General features: G+C 49.6%; 1 protein-coding gene and 1 pseudogene across 1 annotated transcript; one reads left to right on the top strand and one right to left on the bottom strand.

Annotated features, from left to right (window-relative positions):
• Positions 1-1,477: 1,477 nt before the first annotated feature.
• LOC110284029 (rano class II histocompatibility antigen, A beta chain-like) lies at positions 1,478-15,381 on the bottom strand (annotated as a pseudogene).
• Positions 15,382-17,878: 2,497 nt separating this feature from the next.
• Positions 17,879-22,570, top strand: LOC110312138 (RLA class II histocompatibility antigen, DP alpha-1 chain). Its single transcript, XM_021185685.2, is given in 9 exon segments — positions 17,879-18,064; positions 18,066-18,087; positions 21,400-21,530; positions 21,532-21,643; positions 21,909-22,000; position 22,041; positions 22,158-22,346; positions 22,409-22,545; positions 22,547-22,570. Coding segments are annotated over 9 exon segments (894 nt in total).
• The last annotated feature ends 423 nt before the right edge of the window (positions 22,571-22,993 follow it).

Genomic DNA, 22,993 nt, shown 5'->3' with positions numbered 1-22,993 from the left:
CAGTGGATTCATCCATTGGTGGATTTTTAAAAAATATTTATTTATTTATTTATTCATCTATTTATTGTATATGAGTACACTGTAGCTGTCTTCAGACCACCAAGAGAGGGCATTAGATTCCATTACAGATGGTTGTGAGCCACCATGTGGTTGCTGGGAATTGAACTCAGGACCCCTGGAAGAGCAGCCAATGCTCTTAACCACTGAACCATCTCTCCAGCCCTGACGGATTTATTTATATTTGTATTTATGTGTACATGTGTGTGCATGGAGGGCAGAAGACTGCTTCAGATCCCTTGGCGCTAGAGTTAGAGGCAGCTGGAAGATGTCAGACATGGGTGCTGGGAACTGACCTGGGGACCTCTGGGATGTCACCAAGTGCATACATAACTGCTGCGCCATCTCTCCAGCCTCTGTTCATGGGTTTGTAGTTCATGGACTGTTGGGAGCTGGTGGAAATTGTGGGAGGTGTAACCTGGTTGGAGGAAGAAAGAGGGTGAGGATAGTTTCTTTACAGGAATAACTAGTTCCCAGGCCCCACTGTGTGTGTGTGTGTGTGTGTGTGATACAGATCTTGTTCTAAGCACACACTGTCTTCGAGATCAGGTCAGGGGCAGTATGGAGGGAAGACAAGCCACTGTAGGTTGCTGGCACCTCCTCCTCTATGACCCAGGACATAGAAAGTATGACCCTGTGAGAAAGTGTTCAGGAGATGGGGAGACGGCTCAGAGCATTTGCAGCTCTTGCCTGGAACCCAGGTTCAGTTCCCAGCACCCACATGGTAGCTCACAGCTGTCTGTAACTGCGGTTCTAGGGGATCAGACGCCCTCTGCTGGCCTCAGCAGGCACTGTGCACAGAGCTCTCTCTCTCTCTCTCTCTCTCTCTCTCTCTCTCTCTCTCTCTCTCTCCCTCCCTCCCTCCCTCACTCCCTCCCTCCCTCCCTCTCCCCCACCCTCTCTCTTATAAAATAAAACTAAACAATTAGTCTTTGAAAAGACCAAGTGTTAGAACAACTTACCCCAGCTCCCTTCCTCAGCCTCACTCTTCCGCCACACTCCCTCGGGACTGCGAGGGAAGTTCAGGCTGAGACTTTCTGACCATGCAGAGGAGCCCTCAGGACAAACACAATATCTTAGCTGCTCATCTAGATCCCGGAGATCTCAGCTGAGCTGGATGAGGGCTGAAAGGGTACACACTCAGCTATTAAAATCTCCTTAGAGAGTGAGAGACACTTTCCATCCCTCCTCCTTCTTCTTCACCTCACCTACAGAAGCCTGGGAACCTGGGGACCTTGTAGTCTAATGGTCAGACTTCTGGCTGGGGCTTCTTCTCGTCCTATAGGACAACTTTGCTCTGACACTGGTTCCAGTGGCTTCTAGAACTCTCTAGCATCACCTTTCTGCCTTAGGCCCGTCTGTGAACAGGAGAGTTTATCGGGGGAATGCTAGCCCCAGCCACCTGTCAGGATTCTCTATTTCATATCTTTGATGTCTGGACTGGGTGTAGTTCAGGCAGGCCTTGAACCTGCGACCTTCCTGCCTGTGCTGGAGTTGGAGGCTGCTCCTCCACACTCTTCTCACCCTGCTTGCTCCTCCTGTGCCTGATGATGCCCACTGTCAGGAAGATGAGTCCCAGCACCAGGCCAACCACTCCAGTCAGCATCTTGTTTCGGGCAGAGTCAGACTGGATCCCTGGGAAGAAGAGAATTCTGGGTTAATGTCCCCTCCTGAGGCACAACACTCCTTAGTGGCTGGCAGGAATGCGGATTATCAACATGATTATCACTGAGAGGGACTCACTGTAGGGGAGACTATGTGGAAGGACTCAGAGATGTAGACCTAGGCTAGTGTCTTCAAATAATCACCATGAGGATTTGGACAGCTGCCTTTCCAAACAAGGACAGACAAAAAGGCAGATGGAGGTCAGACCTCGCTGTGGGGGCATGGCAGGGGATATCTGCCTCCCTAGACTTCCTGACAGAACCAGATCCCATATCCTCAACATCCCCAGACCAGGAACAGGCTCTCCTCTTGTGCCTCTAGCTCAGAACCAGCGTCAGGGGCCTCCAGAAGTTCCTGGGGTGATCAGGCCCCAGTGTATAAACAGCTAGGGCAGGATAGTGGGTCTTAAGTCAGGTGCTGCCTTATCTAAAGGATGTGGATCTAGAAGGGTCCCTAGGGGTGACTCACTCCACTCTACTGTGATGGGGCTCTCCAGGCTGGGGTGTTCCACGTGGCAGGCATACACATCTCCCCGCTGTGGAGTTATCTCTAGCAGGACCAGAATCTGGAAGGTCCAGTCCCCGTTTCAGATCAGGCTGGTGGACAGGACCCCAGCAGTTTCCTCCTGGCTGTTCCAGAACCAATGGCCTTGAATGATGCCTGGGTAGAAATTTGTCACATGGCAGACCAGCAGGTCATGGTGCTTCAGGGTGACCTTCTTGGAAGGTGACACATGTACCTTAGGCTGGACTAGAAGTGGAAAAGAAGTGTCATATGAGAGTGTGATTCTGTGGTAAACGCCTTTAATCCCAGCACTCAGAAGGCAGAGGTGGGTGGATCTCTGTGAGTGTGAAGCCAGTCTGGGCTACAGAGTGAGCTCCAGGACATCCAGGAACACATAGTGAGACATGTTTTCCAGCTGTGAGTCTCTCACTTTGTCATGGTGAGAAGGACACAAGATTCATTCAAATACTTTTTAAAATTAATTTTAAAGATTTATTTGGCCGGGTGTGGTGGTGCACGCCTTTAATCCCAGCACTTGGGAGGCAGAGGCAGGCGGATTTCTGAGTTCAGTTTGAGGCCAGCCTGGTCTATAAAGTGAGTTCCAGGACATCCAGGGCTATACAGAGAAACCCTGTCTCGAAAAAAACAAAAACAAAAAAACAAAACAAACAAACAAAAAGATTTATTTGTATTATTTTATGTATATGAATGTTTTGCCTGCATGCATGTCTGTGCACCATGTGTCCTCAGAGCTCACAAGAGGGTGTTGGTTCTCTCAGACCTGGGGTTGCAGAAGGCTATAAGCCACCACGTGGGTGCCAGGAATTGAACCTGGGACCTCTGTAAGAGCAGCCAGTGCTTTTAACTGTCGAGCCATCTCTCCAGTCCCCACTTGGCCACTTTTATGAACTGATAGTTCCTCAGTAAACTCCTTCCTGAATTGTGATTTATGAATTAAGATGTGTCTCCCTCCATTTGAACACCCGGACTTCAGGTTAGTCAGTTAGTTTTGCCTTAGAACATACCGCGAGATATACAACACGCCTGCACTATACAACTGACCTCTAGGGGGCTCTGGAGCTAAATCTACAGGCCCAAAGAACACTCATATATTTCACAATGACAAAAGATTTTGGGATAGCATTTGAAATGTAAATTAAGAAAATACCGAAAGAGAGAGAGAGAGAGAGAGAGAGAGAGAGAGAGAGAGAGAGAGAGAGAGAGAGAGAGAGAGAGAGAGAGAGAGAGAGAGAGAGAGGAAGGAACGAAGGAAGGAAGGAAGGAAGGAAGGAAGGAACGAAGGAAGGAAGGAACGAAGGAAGGAAGGAAGAAAGAAAGAAAGAAAGGAAGGAAGGAAGGAAGGAAGGAAGGAAGGAAGGAAGGAAGGAAGGAAGGAAGGAAGGAAGGAGACTGAGAAAGAAAAAAATAAAAGAAAAAAAAAAGATTTCCAATGTCCTAAGGCTGCACGCGGAATGGCCATTAATTATCCGTATGATTATTTCTAGAGTCTGAAAGGAAATAAAACTTGAGACCTGTGATTCATGTAATGTATGTCAAATAGCCCAAAGAGTTGTTTGTGAGCTTTGAAACCTGGGGCTGAGAACATAGCAGAACAGACCAGGACATGCCCAGGCAGGCCCATCGCTTCCCTATCTCCCACCCCTCTGACCTCAGGCTGCTGATGTTTAAATGGACCAATCATGTGAAACCGCGCCAATTCCTCCCCCAGCCCCACTCCTTTTCTATAAAAACCCCTAGCTTCCAAGCCTCGTGGTCGAATCCACTGTCTCCTGTGTGAGATACGTTTCGACCCGGAGCTCCGCCATTAAAATACCTCGTGTTGTTACATCAAGGTTTTGTGTTCTATTCGTGATTCTTGGGTGCACGCTGAATCGGGAGTTGGGTGGGGGTTTCCCCACTAGGTTCTTTCATTTGGAGGTCCCACCGAGATCTGCGTGACACCCAAGAACCCCGAAGGACCCCTTGGAGGTACGTTTGTTTGTGTGAGTCTTGTATGTTGTCTGTTGTCTAAGTGTGTAAGTGTGAAACCGCTGAACTTGTGTCTTGGTTTTTCAATTCTGAGATTGTGGGTTTGAGTCCCACCTGTGTTACCAGTTCTGGTTTTCTGTATTCTGGCAGCTGCCACTGAGGACCGTAAGGACCCTAGTGGCTGTGGGAAGACGACGGTCTATTTCCCCACGGGCTGCAACCTTGGAAGACGTTCCGAGGGAGACCCTGGAGTGCCCAGGGTACGGAACAGTCAGGAGGACCTGGCTGTTGCCCGGCAGAGTGAAGAAGAGTGAGTGCTCTTCCTGCCAGAGGAGTGGACGCGGAATCCCACTCCGTCAGAGGTAGCGTTTGGCTGGTTGTATAAGTCCAGACGCGGACGAGTGTGTTTGGATGTCTTAGTGTTTTCCGTCTCTGTCATTGTGTTGTGTTTATTCTTATTCTTCACTATGGGACAGACCGTGTCTACTCCTTTATCTTTGACTAAGGACCATTGGACGGACGTTAGGGCTAGAGGACGAAATTTGTCAGTAACAGTGAAAAAAAAGCCATGGATGACTTTCTGTTCCTCAGAATGGCCTGTTTTTGGAGTAGGTTGGCCAGCAGAAGGAACTTTTTACTTACCCACCATAAGGGCTGTGAAGGCCATTGTTTTTCAGGAGGGGCCAGGATCGTATCCAGAGCAGCAACCGTACATCACGGTATGGGAGGACTTGGCACGCTACCCACCCCCGTGGGTTCGCCCATTCCTCCCGCCTCTCCGCCCTGGCACCAAGATTCTAGCCATCCGAGAAAATGGTGAGAAAGAGAAACCGAAACCACCGCTCAGGGGAGATGATGACCGCAGCACACCAGTGACGAAACCCCCCAAGATCTATCCAGAGATTGAAGAACCCCCTGAATGGCCCGACACCCCTCAACCCCCACCATATGCTTCCCAGCCCCAACCTTCAGCTCCCTCCGGACCCCTGCCTCAGGCCCCGGCCGGAGGAGGGGGTCCCTCCACAGGAACAAGGAGCCGGCGAGGAGTCACCCCTGAGGGGCCTGCGGATTCAACCGTGGCGCTCCCCCTCAGGGCTATTGGGGCTCCCCCTGCCGATCCGAACAGTCTACAGCCCCTACAGTATTGGCCTTTTTCCTCTTCTGACCTCTATAACTGGAAAGCTAATCACCCCCCTTTTTCAGAGAACCCTGCAGGACTCACTGGGTTGGTTGAATCATTAATGTATTCACACCAGCCGACCTGGGATGACTGCCAGCAGCTTCTGCAGACTCTATTCACAACCGAGGAGAGGGAGAGAATTCTCCTTGAGGCTCGGAAAAACGTCCGAGACGAGGCTGGGCGCCCTGTCCAAACTCCAGCTGAAATAGATGAAGGATTCCCGCTAACCCGGCCCCGATGGGATTATAATACGGCACCAGGTAGGGAACGACTGTCCAATTATCGCCGGGTCCTAGTGGCGGGTCTCAGAGGCGCTGCCCGGCAGCCCACGAATCTGGCCAAGGTAAGAGAGGTTATGCAGGGAGCAACTGAGCCCCCCTCAGTCTTCCTCGAAAGGCTCATGGAGGCTTATAGGAGATATACCCCATTCGACCCCACGTCTGAGGGTCAAAGGGCCTCAGTAATTATGGCCTTCATTGGCCAGTCGGCTCCTGACATTAGGAAGAAGTTACAGCGAATTGAGGGCTTGCAGGATTACACCATAAGAGATGTAGTTAGAGAGGCAGAGAAAGTGTATCATAGGAGAGAAACAGAAGATGAAAAGTTAGAGAGAGAGAAAAGAGAGAAAAGAGAGGATGAGGATAGGAGAGACAGGAGGCAAGAAAAGGTTTTGACTAGGATCCTGGCCGCAGTAGGAGAAAGAGATAACGGAAGAAAAGGTAGACAGTCAGGGTACCTGGGAGACAAAAGACAGCAGGGACCAAGGAGACCCCGAGAAGGCAGGCAGCGCCTGGAGAGGAACCAATGCGCATATTGCAAGGAAATGGGCCACTGGAAGAGCGATTGTCCGAAAAAAAAACAAGAGGTAAAGGTACTTTCTCTTGGAGAAGATGAAGACTAGGGGGAACGGGGCTCGGACCCCCTCCCCGAGCCTAGGGTAACCTTAGAAGTGGAGGGGACCCCTGTGGACTTTCTAGTTGACACGGGAGCCGAATTTTCAGTACTCAAAACACCTCTAGGAAAAGTGAAAAAAAATGAAAAAACCTTGGTGATTGGGGCCACGGGACAAAAGTTGTATCCATGGACCACATCCCGAGTAGTAGACATAGGGCGAAATCGAGTAACTCATTCATTTCTAGTCATTCCAGAGTGTCCTATGCCTTTATTGGGGAGAGACTTACTAACCAAGTTAAAAGCACAAATAACTTTCACCTCTCATCGACCGGAGGTTTTCTGGGGAATAAAAGTGCCCCAGACTCTAGAGCTGTCTTTACAACTAGGAGAGGAATATCGACTTTACCAAAATAAAGTAAAGCCCCATGAGGGATTACAGGACTGGTTGAATCGATACCCTCAGGCATGGGCAGAGACGGGAGGAGTGGGGATGGCAAAACTGGTCCCCCCCGTGGTGATTGAACTTAAGTCCGGGGCCACCCCTATAGGGGTCCGACAATATCCCATGAGCAGAGAAGCTCGAGAGGGTATACGCCCCCAAATCAACAAACTGCTCCAACAAGGGATTTTGGTTCCATGCAAATCCCCTTGGAACACTCCTCTACTTCCAGTAAAAAAACCAGGGACCAGTGACTACCGTCCAGTCCAGGACCTTAGAGAAGTCAATAAGAGAGTTCAGGACATACACCCCACGGTGCCAAATCCTTATAACCTCCTCAGCACCTTGCCACCTGGTCGGACATGGTACACAGTCCTGGATCTCAAAGACGCTTTTTTCTGTTTGAGGTTACACCCCAACAGCCAGCCCTTGTTCGCTTTCGAATGGCGAGACTCCGAGAGTGGACAAGCCGGACAGCTCACATGGACGAGGCTGCCTCAGGGATTCAAGAACTCGCCCACTTTGTTTGATGAAGCCCTACACCGAGATCTTGCTCTTTTCCGAGCCAATAACCCACAGGTGACTCTTTTGCAATACGTAGATGACCTGCTCCTAGCTGCAGAAACACGCGAGGACTGTGAAATTGGGACCCATAACCTCCTGGGCGAGTTAGGTAAGCTGGGGTATCGGGCCTCTGCTAAAAAGGCTCAGTTATGCCAGATAGAAGTGACCTACCTAGGATATGTCCTGAGAGATGGACAACGGTGGCTCACAGAAGCCAGAAAACAAGCTGTTATGCAGATCCCGGCCCCTACTACTGCTCGCCAGGTAAGAGAGTTCCTGGGGACTGCCGGGTTTTGCAGACTCTGGATTCCCGGATTTGCCTCACTGGCAGCTCCCTTGTATCCACTAACCAAAGAGAAAGGGGAATTCACCTGGACCAGGGAACATCAGCTAGCCTTTGAAACTCTCAAAAAGGCACTGCTGCAGGCTCCGGCATTGGCCCTGCCAGATTTAAACAAACCTTTCACCCTATACATTGATGAAAGAAATGGAGTGGCAAGGGGAGTTCTTACCCAGGTTTTGGGACCATGGAAGCGCCCGGTAGCCTACTTATCAAAGAAACTGGACTCTGTGGCCAGTGGATGGCCCTCCTGCCTGCGAGCGATAGCAGCCACGGCTGTGCTAGTAAGAGATGCTGACAAACTGACTATGGGCCAGAATGTTACCATAGTGGCCCCACACTCTCTTGAGAGCATCGTCAGGCAACCACCGGACCGCTGGTTGACCAACGCCCGAATGACGCATTACCAGAGCCTATTGCTGACAGAGCGAGTAAGTTTCGCACCCCCAGCCATTCTCAACCCTGCCTCCTTACTACCTGAGGCTGATGAGGCCCCTGCACATAAGTGTGAAGAGATACTGGCAGAAGAGACTGGAATCCGGCCAGACCTCACAGACCAACCTTGGCCAGGGGCGATGACTTGGTTCACAGACGGAAGCAGCTTTGTGGTAGAAGGTAAGCGGAGGGCTGGGGCAGCAGTAGTAGATGGAAAGTCTGTCATATGGGCCAGCAGCCTGCCAGAGGGTACATCAGCTCAAAAAGCAGAACTAATCGCACTAATTCAAGCCTTAAGGCTGGCAGAAGGAAGGACTCTTAATGTCTATACTGACAGCCGGTACGCTTTTGCCACGGCTCATGTTCACGGAGCAATATACCGACACCGTGGACTGCTGACGTCTGCCGGCAAAGATATCAAAAATAAAGAAGAAATTCTCAGCTTATTAGAAGCTGTTCATCTGCCCCGTAGGGTGGCAATTATCCATTGCCCAGGACACCAGAAGGGAACTGGGCCCGTTGAAAAAGGAAATCAAATGGCAGACCAAGAAGCTAAAAAAGCAGCCCAAGGGCCAATGACTCTGGTGGTGAGAACCCAACAGCCCACTGCTGAGGAAATTAATAAAAGAACCCTCACAGAAGAAGAGGGGCGAGATTACTTAGCTAACATACACCATCTGACTCATTTAGGAACTAAAAAAATACTAAAATTGGTTAGTAAGTCCCCCTATTACATTCCTGGATTAAAGAGAATTGTGCAGGAGATAGTAAAAAACTGCCGTGCTTGTGCACTTACCAATGCTGGGTCTAGCAGGCTCCAGGAAGGAAAACGACTGCGAGGAGACAGGCCTGGAGCCTACTGGGAAACTGACTTCACTGAGGTGAAACCGGCTAGGTATGGAAATAAATATCTCCTAGTTTTTATAGACACCTTCTCAGGATGGGTCGAAGCGTTCCCCACCAAGAAAGAAACAGCTAATGTAGTGGTCAAGAAGATACTTGAAGAAATCCTTCCCCGCTTTGGGATACCTAAGGTAATGGGGTCAGACAACGGACCTGCCTTTGTCTCCCAGGTAAGTCAGGGATTGGCCAGGCAACTGGGGACAAATTGGAAATTACATTGTGCATACAGACCCCAGAGTTCAGGACAGGTAGAGAGGATGAACAGGACGCTAAAGGAGACTCTGACTAAAATAGCCTTAGAATCCGGTGGAAGCGATTGGACAGCCGTTCTCCCTTATGCCTTGTTCAGGGTTCGGAATACACCTGGACCCCTTGGCCTAACTCCATTTGAATTAATGTATGGGGCACCCCCACCCATTTTTATGACTGTAGGGGATAGGAATCACCCGGATGTGTCTTTCTCTCCTTCTTCTAGTCTTTTGGCTCGATTAAAAGCTCTCGAAATAGTAAGAAAAGAGGTCTGGGAACAGCTAAAAGAAACCTATGTTGCTGGTGACACACAGGTGCCGCACCAGTTTGAAGTAGGAGACGCAGTCCTGGTGAGGAGACACCGAGCGGGAAACCTAGAACCGAGGTGGAAGGGACCCTACTTGGTGCTACTGACAACGCCCACCGCGGTCAAAGTGGAAGGAATCCCCACTTGGGTCCACGCATCCCACGTCAAGAGAGCACCCCCTGGAGTCAGCCATGATGAGTGGACTTTGGAGAAGACTACTAACCCTTTTAAGTTGCGCCTGCTTCGTAAGAGCGATCCCAAAGGACTTCAACCCCCACAGTCCTGTTCAACAAACGTGGGAGGTACTCAATGAGGGGGGTAGGGCTGTGTGGACAATCGCCGAGGTACACCCTCTGTGGACTTGGTGGCCTGATCTTTTCCCTGACATCTGTAAGTTGGCTATAGGAGCCCCTCCTGGATGGGACTTGGAGGGGTACTCTGACATTCAGAGGGCACCTTTAACACCCCCTCCGTACGTAGAAAAACATTCGAGAGACCCATGGGGTGGTTGCTCTAACCAAAGGGATAGAAGTATGCTTCGAACCCATCCCTTCTATGTCTGTCCCGGGCCCCACCGAAGTCAATCCCTTAATCCAACATGTGGAGGTAAGGCTGACTTCTATTGCAAGAGCTGGGGTTGCGAGACTTCAGGTACAGCCCACTGGAAGCCCTCCTCAAGCTGGGACTATATTAGAGTAACAGCCAACTATTCCCTAGCGTCTTATGTACCTGGAGGATTCGACCTAGACGAGTGTACTGACTGGTGCCATCCGCTCCGTGTCACCTTTACTGAACCAGGGAAAAGAGCTCTGGGATGGACAAAAGGGTATACCTGGGGTCTTAGGATTTACAAGGAAAGATATGATGAGGGATTATTGTTCACCATCAGACTAAAAGTAGAGACCCCCTACAATCCTTTAGGCCCCCCAACCAAGTCCACACCCCTCACCCATACTATTCCTCAGCCTACTCCGGTGATTGCGGACCCTCTTAGTATGGCTGCTACCACCCAACCTCCCACTCCTCAGGTACCTCTAATTATTACCCCTGAGATTCCTTCAACAAGACAGAGGATGTTTAACCTAGTGAGAGGAGCCTTTTATGCCCTTAATAGAACTGATCCAAGGGCTACTGAGGACTGCTGGCTATGCCTGACCTCGGGTCCGCCTTATTATGAAGGAATTGCTTTCAATGGAGATTTCAACAGAACCAGCAGCCATACTTCCTGCTCTTGGGGAACAGGACAAAAACTGACCCTGACTGAAGTATCTGCGAGGAGTCCAGGTCTCTGTATAGGCACCCCACCTTCCACTCACAAACACCTATGCGGACAAATTCAGTCCGTGTCCAGAACGGAAGCTAATTACTATCTTGTACCTTCCCCGGTTGGATGGTGGGCTTGCAATACAGGACTTACTCCCTGTGTATCAACTAAGGTTTTTAATTCATCTCATGATTTTTGTGTCATGATCCAGCTGTTACCCCGCGTATATTATCACCCTGCATCCAGTTTAGAAGAAAGCTATGCTGGCCGGCGGTCGAAAAGAGAACCAATTACTTTAACCCTGGCTGCATTCTTGGGAATAGGTATGGCAGTAGGAGTGGGGACAGGAGTGTCAGCTTTGATAGAAGGAAGACAGGGAATTCAGTCTTTGAGGGATGCTGTCAATGAAGACCTAGCGGCAATAGAGAAGTCCATTGACGCTTTAGAAAAATCTTTGACCTCCCTGTCTGAGGTAGTTTTGCAGAACAGGAGAGGTCTTGATTTGTTGTTCCTAAAGGAAGGAGGACTGTGTGCTGCCCTTAAAGAAGAGTGCTGCTTCTATGCAGATCATACAGGAATAGTTAGAGACTCTATGCAGAAACTGAGAGAAAGATTAGAGCGAAGGAAACGGGAACGGGATGCTCAACGGGGGTGGTTTGAGTCGTGGTTTGAATCACGACCATCTTGGATAACTTCTTTGATTTCCGCTGTAGCTGGACCAATCCTTATGATATGCTTAGCTTTAGTTTTCGGCCCCTGTATAATAAATAGAGGAATGGCTTTTATCCAGAGTAGAATTGATACAGTAAAACTCATGGTTCTTCAAAGGCAATATCAACCTATAGTTCAGGTAGATGAAGAGTTAGAGGACACCAATCTCTAAAATTCTATGATTAGAATTAGTCTAAACAGAAGAAGAGGGGAATGAAAGGAAATAAAACTTGAGACCTGTGATTCATGTAATGTATGTCAAATAGCCCAAAGAGTTGTTTGTGAGCTTTGAAACCTGGGGCTGAGAACATAGCAGAACAGACCAGGACATGCCCAGGCAGGCCCATCGCTTCCCTATCTCCCACCCCTCTGACCTCAGGCTGCTGATGTTTAAATGGACCAATCATGTGAAACCGCGCCAATTCCTCCCCCAGCCCCACTCCTTTTCTATAAAAACCCCTAGCTTCCAAGCCTCGTGGTCGAATCCACTGTCTCCTGTGTGAGATACGTTTCGACCCGGAGCTCCGCCATTAAAATACCTCGTGTTGTTACATCAAGGTTTTGTGTTCTATTCGTGATTCTTGGGTGCACGCTGAATCGGGAGTTGGGTGGGGGTTTCCCCACTAGGTTCTTTCAAGTCTTGTCAGTTACTCACCCTAGAGACTTAGTCCAGATGGGTACAGTGATACACCCTGTACACCCAAGGCTAAATACCCAAGGATACAAGGAGGAAAACCCATAACTCAAGGGCAGCCAGAGTTATAGAGATGATTTCTCAATCCGGGAGGGATGGAGACATGGCTCGGCCGCTAAGAGGATCCAGAGGATCCAGGTTCAAGTCCCAGCTTGCACATGGCAGCTCATAACTGTCTGTCTTGAGATTCCTTAGTCCGACCTCTGTGCCCTTGTCCTCGCCCCCAAGTCTCCGCCTGCCACCCCCCACCCCCATCCCACCCTGTCGGTCCCCTGGGCCGCTGCCTGGCCTTGCTCTCCTCTGGGACCTCACCTCGGCGTTTCAGCGTTTTACCGTGAAGCCCTGGTCAGCTCGTAGTTGTATCTGCACACCGTGTCTACCTCAGACCTCCGCAGCTCCATGTAGTCCTTCTGCTTGTCCCAGGACTTGGCCCACAGCCGCCCCTTTGGGGTCAGCGCGCGGAACTCGCTCACCGCGCTGTCGAAGCGCATGAACTCCTCGGGGTTGAAGATGCATCTGATTGTTCTCCGCGTAGCACTCGTGCAGCGTGCTCAGCAGGTAGCTGAGTCCTGGGGCGCTGGGATGCCACCAGCCCCAGTTCCACCCCACTGAGCGCCCCACCCCCCACCCCTAGCCACCAGCTCACAGCCTGGCTGCCTTTTGCCAGCTTCCCTCTCAGTCTGGATCTTTGAATACTATTTTTATTGATTGATGTTTCTTCATTTTTGAGACTTAGACATGATCATATCTACCCCCTCCTCCACTTGCCCCTCCAATTCCCTGCAAATATCTCAACATGGCCCCTCCCTACTTCAGGTTCTCTCTACTCTCTCTTTCTTACCTCCTCCCTTTTCTTCCCCTTCTTCCCCCCTCCCTCTTTTTTTCCTCCCTCCTCCTCTCTCTGTACCCTGTCTTTTCCTCTTCCTCCTCTTTTCCTCTAAGTTCAATTACTGCTGTCCCATCCACTGGCGCACTGGACACGTACTAATGACATCACTTTCAAAAAGGAGCGATTATGGAGTTGGACAGAAGACTGGGTGACTAAGAGCACCGGCAGCTTTGAATTCCAGAATTCATATGACAACTCCCACTCCAGTTTAAGATCAAAGCCTGCGTCTGGCAGTCCCTACAGAAGTGGAGCTGCGGGGTGGGGGCGGGGCCTTGGGAGACGTACTGAATCCCGTATCTGTGGAGTCTGAACCAGCCCACTTGGAGACCTCAAATGTCACCTCCCCATACCAAGGTGCTCTCCTTTCTGAACCAACATCTTTAATACTCCTGCATGCTGTACTACACACTGTATGTCCTGTCCCATGCGCCAGGAATGTGAAATAAACCCCCTAAACCCTAACGTAAGAGTTAATTCGCTATTTCATCTTCAAGTATCCATGTGGGAAGACTTAGTCTTAAAAGGCGTGGACTACATATGTAGAAACACCATGATGAAGCTCACCACTTGGCACGATAGTTTAAAAAGTTAACTAGCGTCTGGAGAGGTGGACCAGCAGTTAAGAGCACTAGCTCCTAATAAGAGGACTTGGGTTCAGTTCCTAGCACCCATAGGGTTGCTCACAACCACCTGTAAGTCCAGTTCCAAGGATTCAATACCCTCTTCTGACCTTTGTGGGTCCCAGGAGGACCTATGGTCCACATATGAGCATGCAGGCAAAGCATTCCTTCACATAAAATAATACAGAACATAATAAATTCCCTTAGAAATAATGTGGAACGGCAGCTCTCATCTGAAATCCCAGGGCTAAGGATGCAGAGGCAGGAGGATTACTGCAAATCTTGGGACAACCTGGTCTAATGGGGTTCGGGTAGGCACTGTTCTGAACCTTAATCACTGAAAATCGCCTCCGTGAAGCCCTAGTGGGCTCCCTCGTTCCTAGAAGCACTGGCTGGGTAGTTGTTACAAAAGAGAGGTGGGAGCCTCTGTGGGTCTGTCTGTTCTTACCAGTGAAGATGGTTTTCTTGTTCCACTCCCTGAATATTAGCATTTTAAAGCATATCCTGCCCCTTTTCCAGTCCAACAACCAGTTCCAATATAGTCTGTCCTGATCAGGCAAGCGGATCCGAAGATGAAACGGCAGGTGTTGTTTGTACCACAAGAGGGCGCTCTAGGCCGGTTTATTAATGCGTTTTTTTTTTTTTTTTTTTTTTGGTTTTTCGAGACAGGGCGTTTTTTAACCAGCAGCCTGGGGCTGGGAGCAGCTTGGGGAGGGAGGCTTGAAGTTGTTTGGGTTCCATTCCCAGCATTGCAGGTAATAAACACATTCAACTAAATAATCTATTGTTTCACATAAAAGGATATTAGGCTTTGCCGTGGGGATGCATGCCTGTAATCCCAGCAATTGAGAGGCTGAGGCAGGGGCATTGTGGAGAACTGGAGGCCGGCCTGGCCTCTCATCTTAAGACAAAGAGGATATTAAGTTAAAGGGCTAAGTCTTCTTCATCACATAGCTTCTGAGGCCTCAGTATTAACACACTGCTGGGGCTCCCAGTGCATTTGACATAAGATGCTCATTAATTAACTTATCTACCATGTCAGGGGGTGGGGTGGGAGGAGAGCTAAAGCTGGGAGGCGCTAAAGCCAGAGACAGGAGCCCAGCTCCAGACAAACCTGCCCTGGTTACTGTAGCTACAGACGTTGGGAAGCCCTCCTGAGGTGGGGGAGCACACAACCTGGGGTGCAGGTGCAGGAAGAGATGACTATGGGGTGTTCTGATGGTTCCCTCTGTCACCATAGTAACCCCAGAACAACTGGCCCATCCTGGTGTGCTCAGGAGGCCCTGCCCGGCTGGAGCGGAGGACAAGGGTTGTGTGGGAAGGCCTTGGGGTTCTGTAGCAGTCAACCCACACTGTGTCTCACTCAGCCCTGTGCCCAGGTCCCGACCCCCTCCCGTGAACATTCTCTCTCTCCCTCTTCCCCACCTGCCTCTCCTTGCCTCCACATATGAATCTTGTCATTTTAATTATTAGTTTTTATTTCTCCTCCCTTGTGAATAGTTCGTGTTTGTACAAGCAAGGAAAACAATTTTGAGACGTTCCTTTGGCAACACTTAATTTTTGTAAGCGGAAGTTATCCATGAAGGAGGCAAAACTGAACTGTGGGGGTTTCCCTCACCTGTCGCGGTCACTCAGTGTCCCAGATACACCGCTAAGCCTGTCCCTGGCGCCATCCATTTCTGATTCCCTGGACCTTGAAGGTACAGTTCCCACAGCTGAGCTGTCCCTTAGTTGGGTCTCACAGCCTTCTATGATCATCAAGGACAAGTTCTTTCTCCCTCCTTGGCAAGTGCACCCAATGTACAGGCTCCTGGCTCACCGTGCATCCGATGGCACCACAGAAGGCACAAGGCTTCTATCCCACTCTGGGTGAGCAGAAGCCATTCTCTTAAAGCTGAGTCGGTCATGTGACCTGCGTCCCCTCAAGGCTGTGATGGAGAGGTTTGGGAAACCCAGGAGGCTGAGCCTTCTGACCGCTCTGTAACCTTGCCCTGCAAACTTATTCTAGAACTCCAGGCCCGTTGTCCACAGAATGTGGCATGCAGACCCCTTAGCGTTTCTGCTGGGTTCACGGTTTCTATATTTCCGGGACTGGGAAAAACTGGCTGAAAAAAAAAAAAAAAGCAATGCGGGTATGAACCTGCTTTTCTAGCTGTGGGAGAAGCCCAACTGTTTCTAGAAGTGTGGTCCTATAAGAGGAAAGTCCTGAGCCAGGCTCTTCAGAGTACCCGCTCTTACCTGGAGTGGCCCCACCTTGGGTCTCTCTGCTCAGCAACACCATCAGAGCTGCTGTCCAGGGGACCATAGGGACCCATGGGACCATCGTGGAGCTGGAAGGGTTGCTGAAGTGAGGAAAGCAGAGGTCAGGGGATGGTGGACTCCTTAAGTTGAACTCCTGAATGAACAGCAGCGCCTATGACTGAAGTTGTCTGCTATGATCCCATTGGACAGAGGCTGAGGAAAGAACCAATGAGGCTTGAGCTTCCTATGAGTCATCAGTTACTGGGCTGATGAAGGTAAGAGGACTGACAACCTAGTGCGTGATACAGATGAGATGACTGTCAGAGGCTGGATAGAAAGGAGGAGGGGCTCATGGGAGACAGGACCACAGGGCACCATCCAATAGGGAACAAGCTGGCCCATTCCCATCCACCGCCAACAGAGGAAACACTGACTGGATGTCCAGCACTGCTTCCATAGATGTTGATCTCACACATGAGCTTCTTTGTCACCCAGTCGAGGGCAACCACGTGACCCCGACGCCCTCCTAAAGCCAGGTGTCTGCTGGAGGCAAAACAAAAGCAGAATATTAATGCAGGGAGCACCATGACCTAAACTGGAATAATTCAGCCAGCCCCATCCCAACCCCTCGACAGACAGAAGGAAGCGCAGTTGAGGCAGACAGCAGCAACCAGACCCACACTGTGCAACTGAAGAAGGCACAGGTCATGTACCTGAAGAGACACAGCCAAATCATAGTGCAGGAGTCACGGGGAGGCAGAGGCAGGCAGATTTCTGAGTTCGAGGCCAGCCTGGTCTACAGAATGAGTTCCAGAACAGCCAGGGCTGCACAGAGAAACTCTGTCTCAAAAACTAAACAACAACAACAAAAAAAAAAAGAGTCATGGAAGGGGCTAGGGACATGGCTCAGTCAGTAAAGTGTTTGCCACAAAAGTATAACGGCCTGAGCCTGAATCCCTGGCACACATGTAATCCCAGTGACAGGGAGGCCGAGACAGGCATATCTTGCTGGATACCGGTTCAGTGAGGAACCTACTCAAAAATAAGGTGGAGGAACTGAAGAGCTGACTTGAAGAACACTTGCTGCTCTCATGAGGACTTTGAATTTCATTCCCAGCTCTCAAATCGTGGCTTACGAGTGTCAGAAACTCCAGTTCCAGTGAATCTGGCACCCTCCTCTGGCCTCCGTGGGCACCAGGCACGCATGTGGTGCACACAGAATACACAGGCAAACCACCCGTGCACATAAAATAAAAAGGTATTAAAAACAGAAGACAAGGGCTGGTGAGATGGCTCAGTGGTTAAGAGCACCGACTGCTCTTCCAAAGGTCCTGAGTTCAAATCCCAGCAACCACATGGTGGCTCACAACCATCTGTAATGAGATCTGATGCCCTCTTCTGGTGTGTCTGAAGAGAGTAACAGTGTACTCATATAAATAAAGTAAATCTTAAAAAAAAACAAAAACAGCGGGGCGTGGTGGCGCACGCCTTTAATCCCAGCACTTGGGAGGCAGAGGCAGGCGGATTTCTGAGTTCGAGGCCAGCCTGGTCTACAAAGTGAGTGCCAGGACAGCCAGGGCTACACAGAGAAACCCTGTCTCGAAAAAACCAAAAAAAAAAAAAAAACAAAACAAAAAAAAAAAACAAAACAAAAACAAACAAACTCGATACAATAGAGATAATCTGACATTGAAGTGTCAGTGATGTTGGGAACTCATGATTGGGAATGGTGTTGGTGACGATTTCTACCAAAGAGAATCAGTATAAACATCTCAATTCTCTACCCCTCACGGAGACTGTGGCTGAAGTGTCATGGCCACATTAGCTTCTGAGAGTGCTTCCTCTTCTTTAGCCCCCTTTACCCAGCAACAGCCAGATCAGCTGTCTGGCTTCTCTGATTGGCTGACTCAGCCTTGCCGGTTTCCCCTGGTCTATGCAGTCAGGCTACAGAACCAGGTCTGGGAGATTCAGGTGTCCTTACTCTGCCTCAGTTCCTCACCGTTGTCCTGTGATTACGGTCATCAGCCGTAGATTCCCCAACCTGTGCTCTGAAAAGAGGATGTTGCAGACTAAAGCTGAGGCCCTGAGAACCTCCTTCCTGGCCTTCCTGCTGAGCCTCCTCGGGATCTGGAGCCATCAAAGGTCAGGAGGATGGGTGGATCACATGGTGGGAATAGACAGCCACGTGCTTCCTTTAGAATGAGAGATTTTTCAGGATTCTGTCCATTTCCTCTGTGTCTCACCTCTCCTCACTCCCTTATGTGAAGTTTACTTGGTTTCATCTTGCTCTAATAAGCATTGAAAAAAAAAGCAGCTGGGCTGGAGAGATGGCTCAATGGTTAAGCGTTCTGCCTGCTTTTCCAGATGGACCTACCTGGGTTCAATCCCCAGCAACCACATGGCCACTCACAATCTGTAACTCCAGCTCCAGGGGATCTGATTTTTCTCTTCTGGCCTCTGTAGGCACTGCACACATGCACTGCACTTATATTTATGCAGGTAAACACTCAATATAAAATAAAAATAAAGGAATCTAAAAGGACAGCATTCACAATCATCATTTTACACATCACAGGAACCATCTGTGGAAATAGTTTTGCCTTTTTCTGAGAGACAAAAACACTGGAGCTAAAGAGATTAGAACATGTTCCAAAGTAGTTCACCTAGTCAGGACTCAAGGTTCGAATTCATCCACACCTCTGACCACAGATTGACCCTGCACATGCAGACCTTACAGCTGAACCCCGCCAGGACCCCATCCCGCTGTATGTGGCTGCCTCTATGGAGCTGTGTTTGGGACCTAGCAGAGCATCAGATCCTGTCTCCCAGGATCTTATGGCCTTCTTAGGATCTCTGTGCCTTCTTCATGCCTTCTTCCCTCAAACAGAGTGTCATGATTTGTTATTGTGAGTCAGATCCCCAGTGAGCCAAGCAGCTCTTACTGCACGGAGCGTTGTGGACTTTGGATGGCCATAAAGACGACGCTTGAGATTATAAGCCATGATGGTGCTCTGTCTCCTCCTGCTGATATCAGGAAGCACCAAGCCCATCTGGCACCAAGCACCAAGCACCCGTCCAAAGATGCAGAGATGGGAAGGATTAGAATTCACAGCACAGGCTGGTGTGATGGTGCACACCTATAATCCTAGTTGAGGCTTGAGGTTTGGGAGTTCAAGGCAAGCCTCCGACACAAACGCACAATTAAACCAACCAACCAACAAAACTAGGCTCTGTAACAAATACACCTGGCTCTAGTTTCTCTGTTGTTGTGGAAATACCCTAGTGAAAAGCAATTTAGGGAGGAAACAGGGTATTTGGTGCACAGGTGTTCTGCCATCCACAGCACACACAAGTTTCCTCTTAGGTTAGCTCCACTCTACATCTGGGGCTCTCCTTGGCAGGAGTCACATGGTCCTGGTATAGACAATATCCTTCGTAAGAGACCATACCCGCGGGTGCGTATAGACAATATCCTTCGTAAGAGACCATACCCGCGGGTGCGTATAGACAATATCCTTCGTAAGAGACCATACCCGCGGGTGCGTATAGACAATATCCTTCGTAAGAGACCATACCCGCGGGTGCGTATAGACAATATCCTTCGTAAGAGACCATACCCGCGGGTGCGTATCGACAATATCCTTCGTAAGAGACCATACCCGCGGGTGCCTTTTGGTTTGGAGCAAATGAGGTGGGGTCTCTCTATGTGGCTCAGGCTGGCCTTGAATCTCAATCCTCCTGCCTCAGGCTCCTGACTGTGCTGGAATTTCATGCCCATACCACCAAGTCCAGACTACTTGAATTCAACTCACTTTTCCTATTATTGGACCTCAGAAAGGATCCCCTGAACTTGTTCATCCCCCACCCCATTTCCCAGCATCCTTTTCACTTTCCTTTGAATGGCTTGCTTAGCTGTCGCTCCCTTTTGCTGTGGCCTCCCGCCTTTTCAGTTCTCACTTTACACAGGCTCCCTGGGGTGCCGCCTGCTTCTGTTGCTGTGATAAACACAGTGGCCAAAAACAACTTGGGAAAGAAAGGGTTATTTGACGGTCTGGCTTACAGTCGCCACTAAGGAGAATCGGGACAGGAACCAGGGAGGAACTGAAGCAGAGACCACAGAGAGTTGTTTGTTTGGTTTTTGTTATCTTCACCGTGTTTTAGGAAGAATTTTCTGAGCTCACAAGGAACCTAGAATCCTTCTTCGAGAACATTCTCCATACTGTTTGGTCCAAGCATAGACACCCCTACCTGCTGGGGCCCAGAATCCACAGGGAAGAGGAGGGGCGTGGTCCAAATCCTCCCATGGTTCTCCTCGCCCTTTCCAAGTCCAGAATGCTCACACCGTTTATAACGTTTCGACTAACGATAGTTTCTTTATGTTTGCTATTTCTTACCAACTAATAAAGACTAAGAAACAACAACAACAACAACAACAAAATCAAAAAAAACCACACAGGGATTTCAAACTCAACAACTTCCATAATTCCACTTAAAACAAAAGCAAACATTTAAAAGAGATTTTTAAAAGTTCTTTTTTTTTTTTTTAAAGATTTATTTATTATATGTAAGTACACTGTAGCTGTCTTCAGACACTCCAGAAGAGGGCGCCAGATCTCGTTGCGGATGGTTGTGAGCCATCATGTGGTTGCTGGGATTTGAACTCTGGACCTTCGGAAGAGCAGTCGGGTGCTCTTACCCACTGAGCCATCTCACCAGCCCTAAAAGTTCTTTAAATCAACTTAAATTAAAAAAAAATTTTTTTTTGAAACCATTGTCAAAATCCATTCTGTTGGATTTAATATGCTTAAGATTAAAAAAATACAGAGTCACAGAATTAGCACATGCTGCAGGTGCAAATTTATGAACTAACACAGAAACTCAGCAACTGGATCACTACAATGCAGCGAGCTTCCCACCTTTTCTGTAATAGACACTAGCATGCCAGCCCTGCCACCTCCACGAGTTTAAACCTAATTTCACACCTACAGTCCTAGAACCCGGAGCTGTGGGGAGGGCAAAGTCTCTCTCCTAGCTGTGCATTGCTGTGTGACCTGAGGCAAGTCACCGACCTTCTCTGTGCTTCCTTGGTTGCATCTAAGGTTGTTGTAGCATTAACATGTGTCAAACATGTAGCCTATTAACAGGCTTGGCACTCAGCGAGTGCTCAACAGAGGCTTCTGTCAAACACACACACACACACACACACACACACACACCCTGCCCAGATCCATGGGGTTCCACCTGGGAGTGGGCAGGGGCAGATGGACTGAAGAGTCTATCTTCTTCCCTCTCCCCAACACCCCACACTGCCTCCTGTCTGCTGTTTCTCCTCCCCTATTCCCCCTTTTTTTTGGTCTCTTCTGACTTTATTAATAAATCCAGCCATTCCCCTGCCTTACCACTTACACGATAGTTCTTATATTGGTCTCATTTTTCTTTATCTTGCTTCTACAGCAGAACACGTAGCAATGTATGGCATATTTGTACAGACACAACATCCATCCGGTGAATGCATGTACGCGTTTGATGGCTATGAGCAGTTCGACATGGATCTTGACAGGGAGGAAACGGTCTGGGACCTGCCGGGAGTTCAGCAAGGTTTATGCATTTGACGCCCAGGAAGCTCTGCCCTACATCATCAGCCTGAAGAACAACCTGAGAGCCTTGATCCAGAGATACAACGATGGGAGGACCCCTGGTCCACACTCAGAATGGGCTACAGATGCCCTCTGCTGAGGGACCCTCCTTGGAGCGGCCCTGAACTCCCTGCTGTATAGTAGGGGGCTGGTGTCTCCTCTTCTTACCCAAGAGAGGTTGAGCTCTACTGAGGCTGCTCAGTAGAAGGAGTCTTCCGGCCCTCTCTGGACTCAGAGGTGTCAAGAATTCTGAGCCTGAGACAGAAAACACCCAGCGTGGGATCTCTGTGACTCACTCAGAACTGATCGGGTTCTGTCTCTTCCCAGAGCCTCCCAAGGTGACCGTGTTCCCCAAGAACCCGGTAGAGCTGGGCCAGTCCAACGTCCTCATCTGCCACATCGATAGGCTCTTTCCCCCAGTGCTGAATGTTTTTGTTTCTTTGTTGTTTTTTGAGACAGGGTTTCTCTGTGTAGCCCTGGCTGTCCTGGAACTCACTCTGTAGACCAGGCTGGCCTCGAACTCAGAAATCTGCCTGCCTGGGATTAAAGGCGTGTGCCACCATGCCCTGCTACCAGTGCTGAATGTTACATGGCTACGTAATCGGCAGCTGGTCACTGAGGGAACTTCTGAGACTGTCTTTCTGCCCAGCACAGAACTCAGATTTCACAAGTTCCACTACCTTACCATCATACCCACGGCGCAGGATGTGTATAACTGCAGAGTGGAGCACTGGGGTAAGCAGCACCCCCTTTCCACACACCCTTGCTCCCAGGACCTGGTACCCCAGCATCCTGCTATACTAACTGCATCTATTCATTTCCCTCAGAAACGCAGAAGCCAGTCCAGGTATCTGAGACAATGGAGACTGCGGTCTGTGCCCTGGGCCTGGTGGAGGGCTTGATGGGCATGGGCATCGTGGTTGGCAGTGCGCTCATCCTAAGGGTTCCACATGGCAGCCATAACTCCCCGCACCCAGGAACCCCTATGAGTAACTGTGGAGATAGGGTGCAGTCAGATGAAAGAGGGGGGCATCTACACCTGCTGTGCAGAAAGGGGGTAAACAGGGCAGAGCTTTGTAGAAACAACACTGAAAACCTAAGACTCACGCCCTGCCCTGAGCATCTGCGCCCTTGTTACCCTCACCTAAGATCTGCGTGACAGTACTAAAGTCGCTGTGGCTTTGACACATGAGAGACGCTTATAGCATCTATGTGCACAAGAGCATTAAGCACCTTCACCAAAGCCACACAGTTAGACTGTCTGGATCGAAACAGCTCCCTATGGAAGAGACTAAGTTCAGCCGTGCTTGAACCCAGTCTGTCCTGCGCATGCGTCCCGGATAGTGGGCCGGGGATGACGTGCAGCTTCCATCTCTGCTCGGACACACTGCTGGCAAAGCTCGCATAAAAAT

This window comes from Mus caroli, unplaced genomic scaffold, assembly GCF_978045245.1.
Source record: "Mus caroli unplaced genomic scaffold, Mus_caroli_1 scaffold_18, whole genome shotgun sequence".
NCBI classification, from domain to species: domain Eukaryota; kingdom Metazoa; phylum Chordata; class Mammalia; order Rodentia; family Muridae; genus Mus; species Mus caroli.
This window is presented reverse-complemented; position numbering and strand designations above follow the sequence as displayed.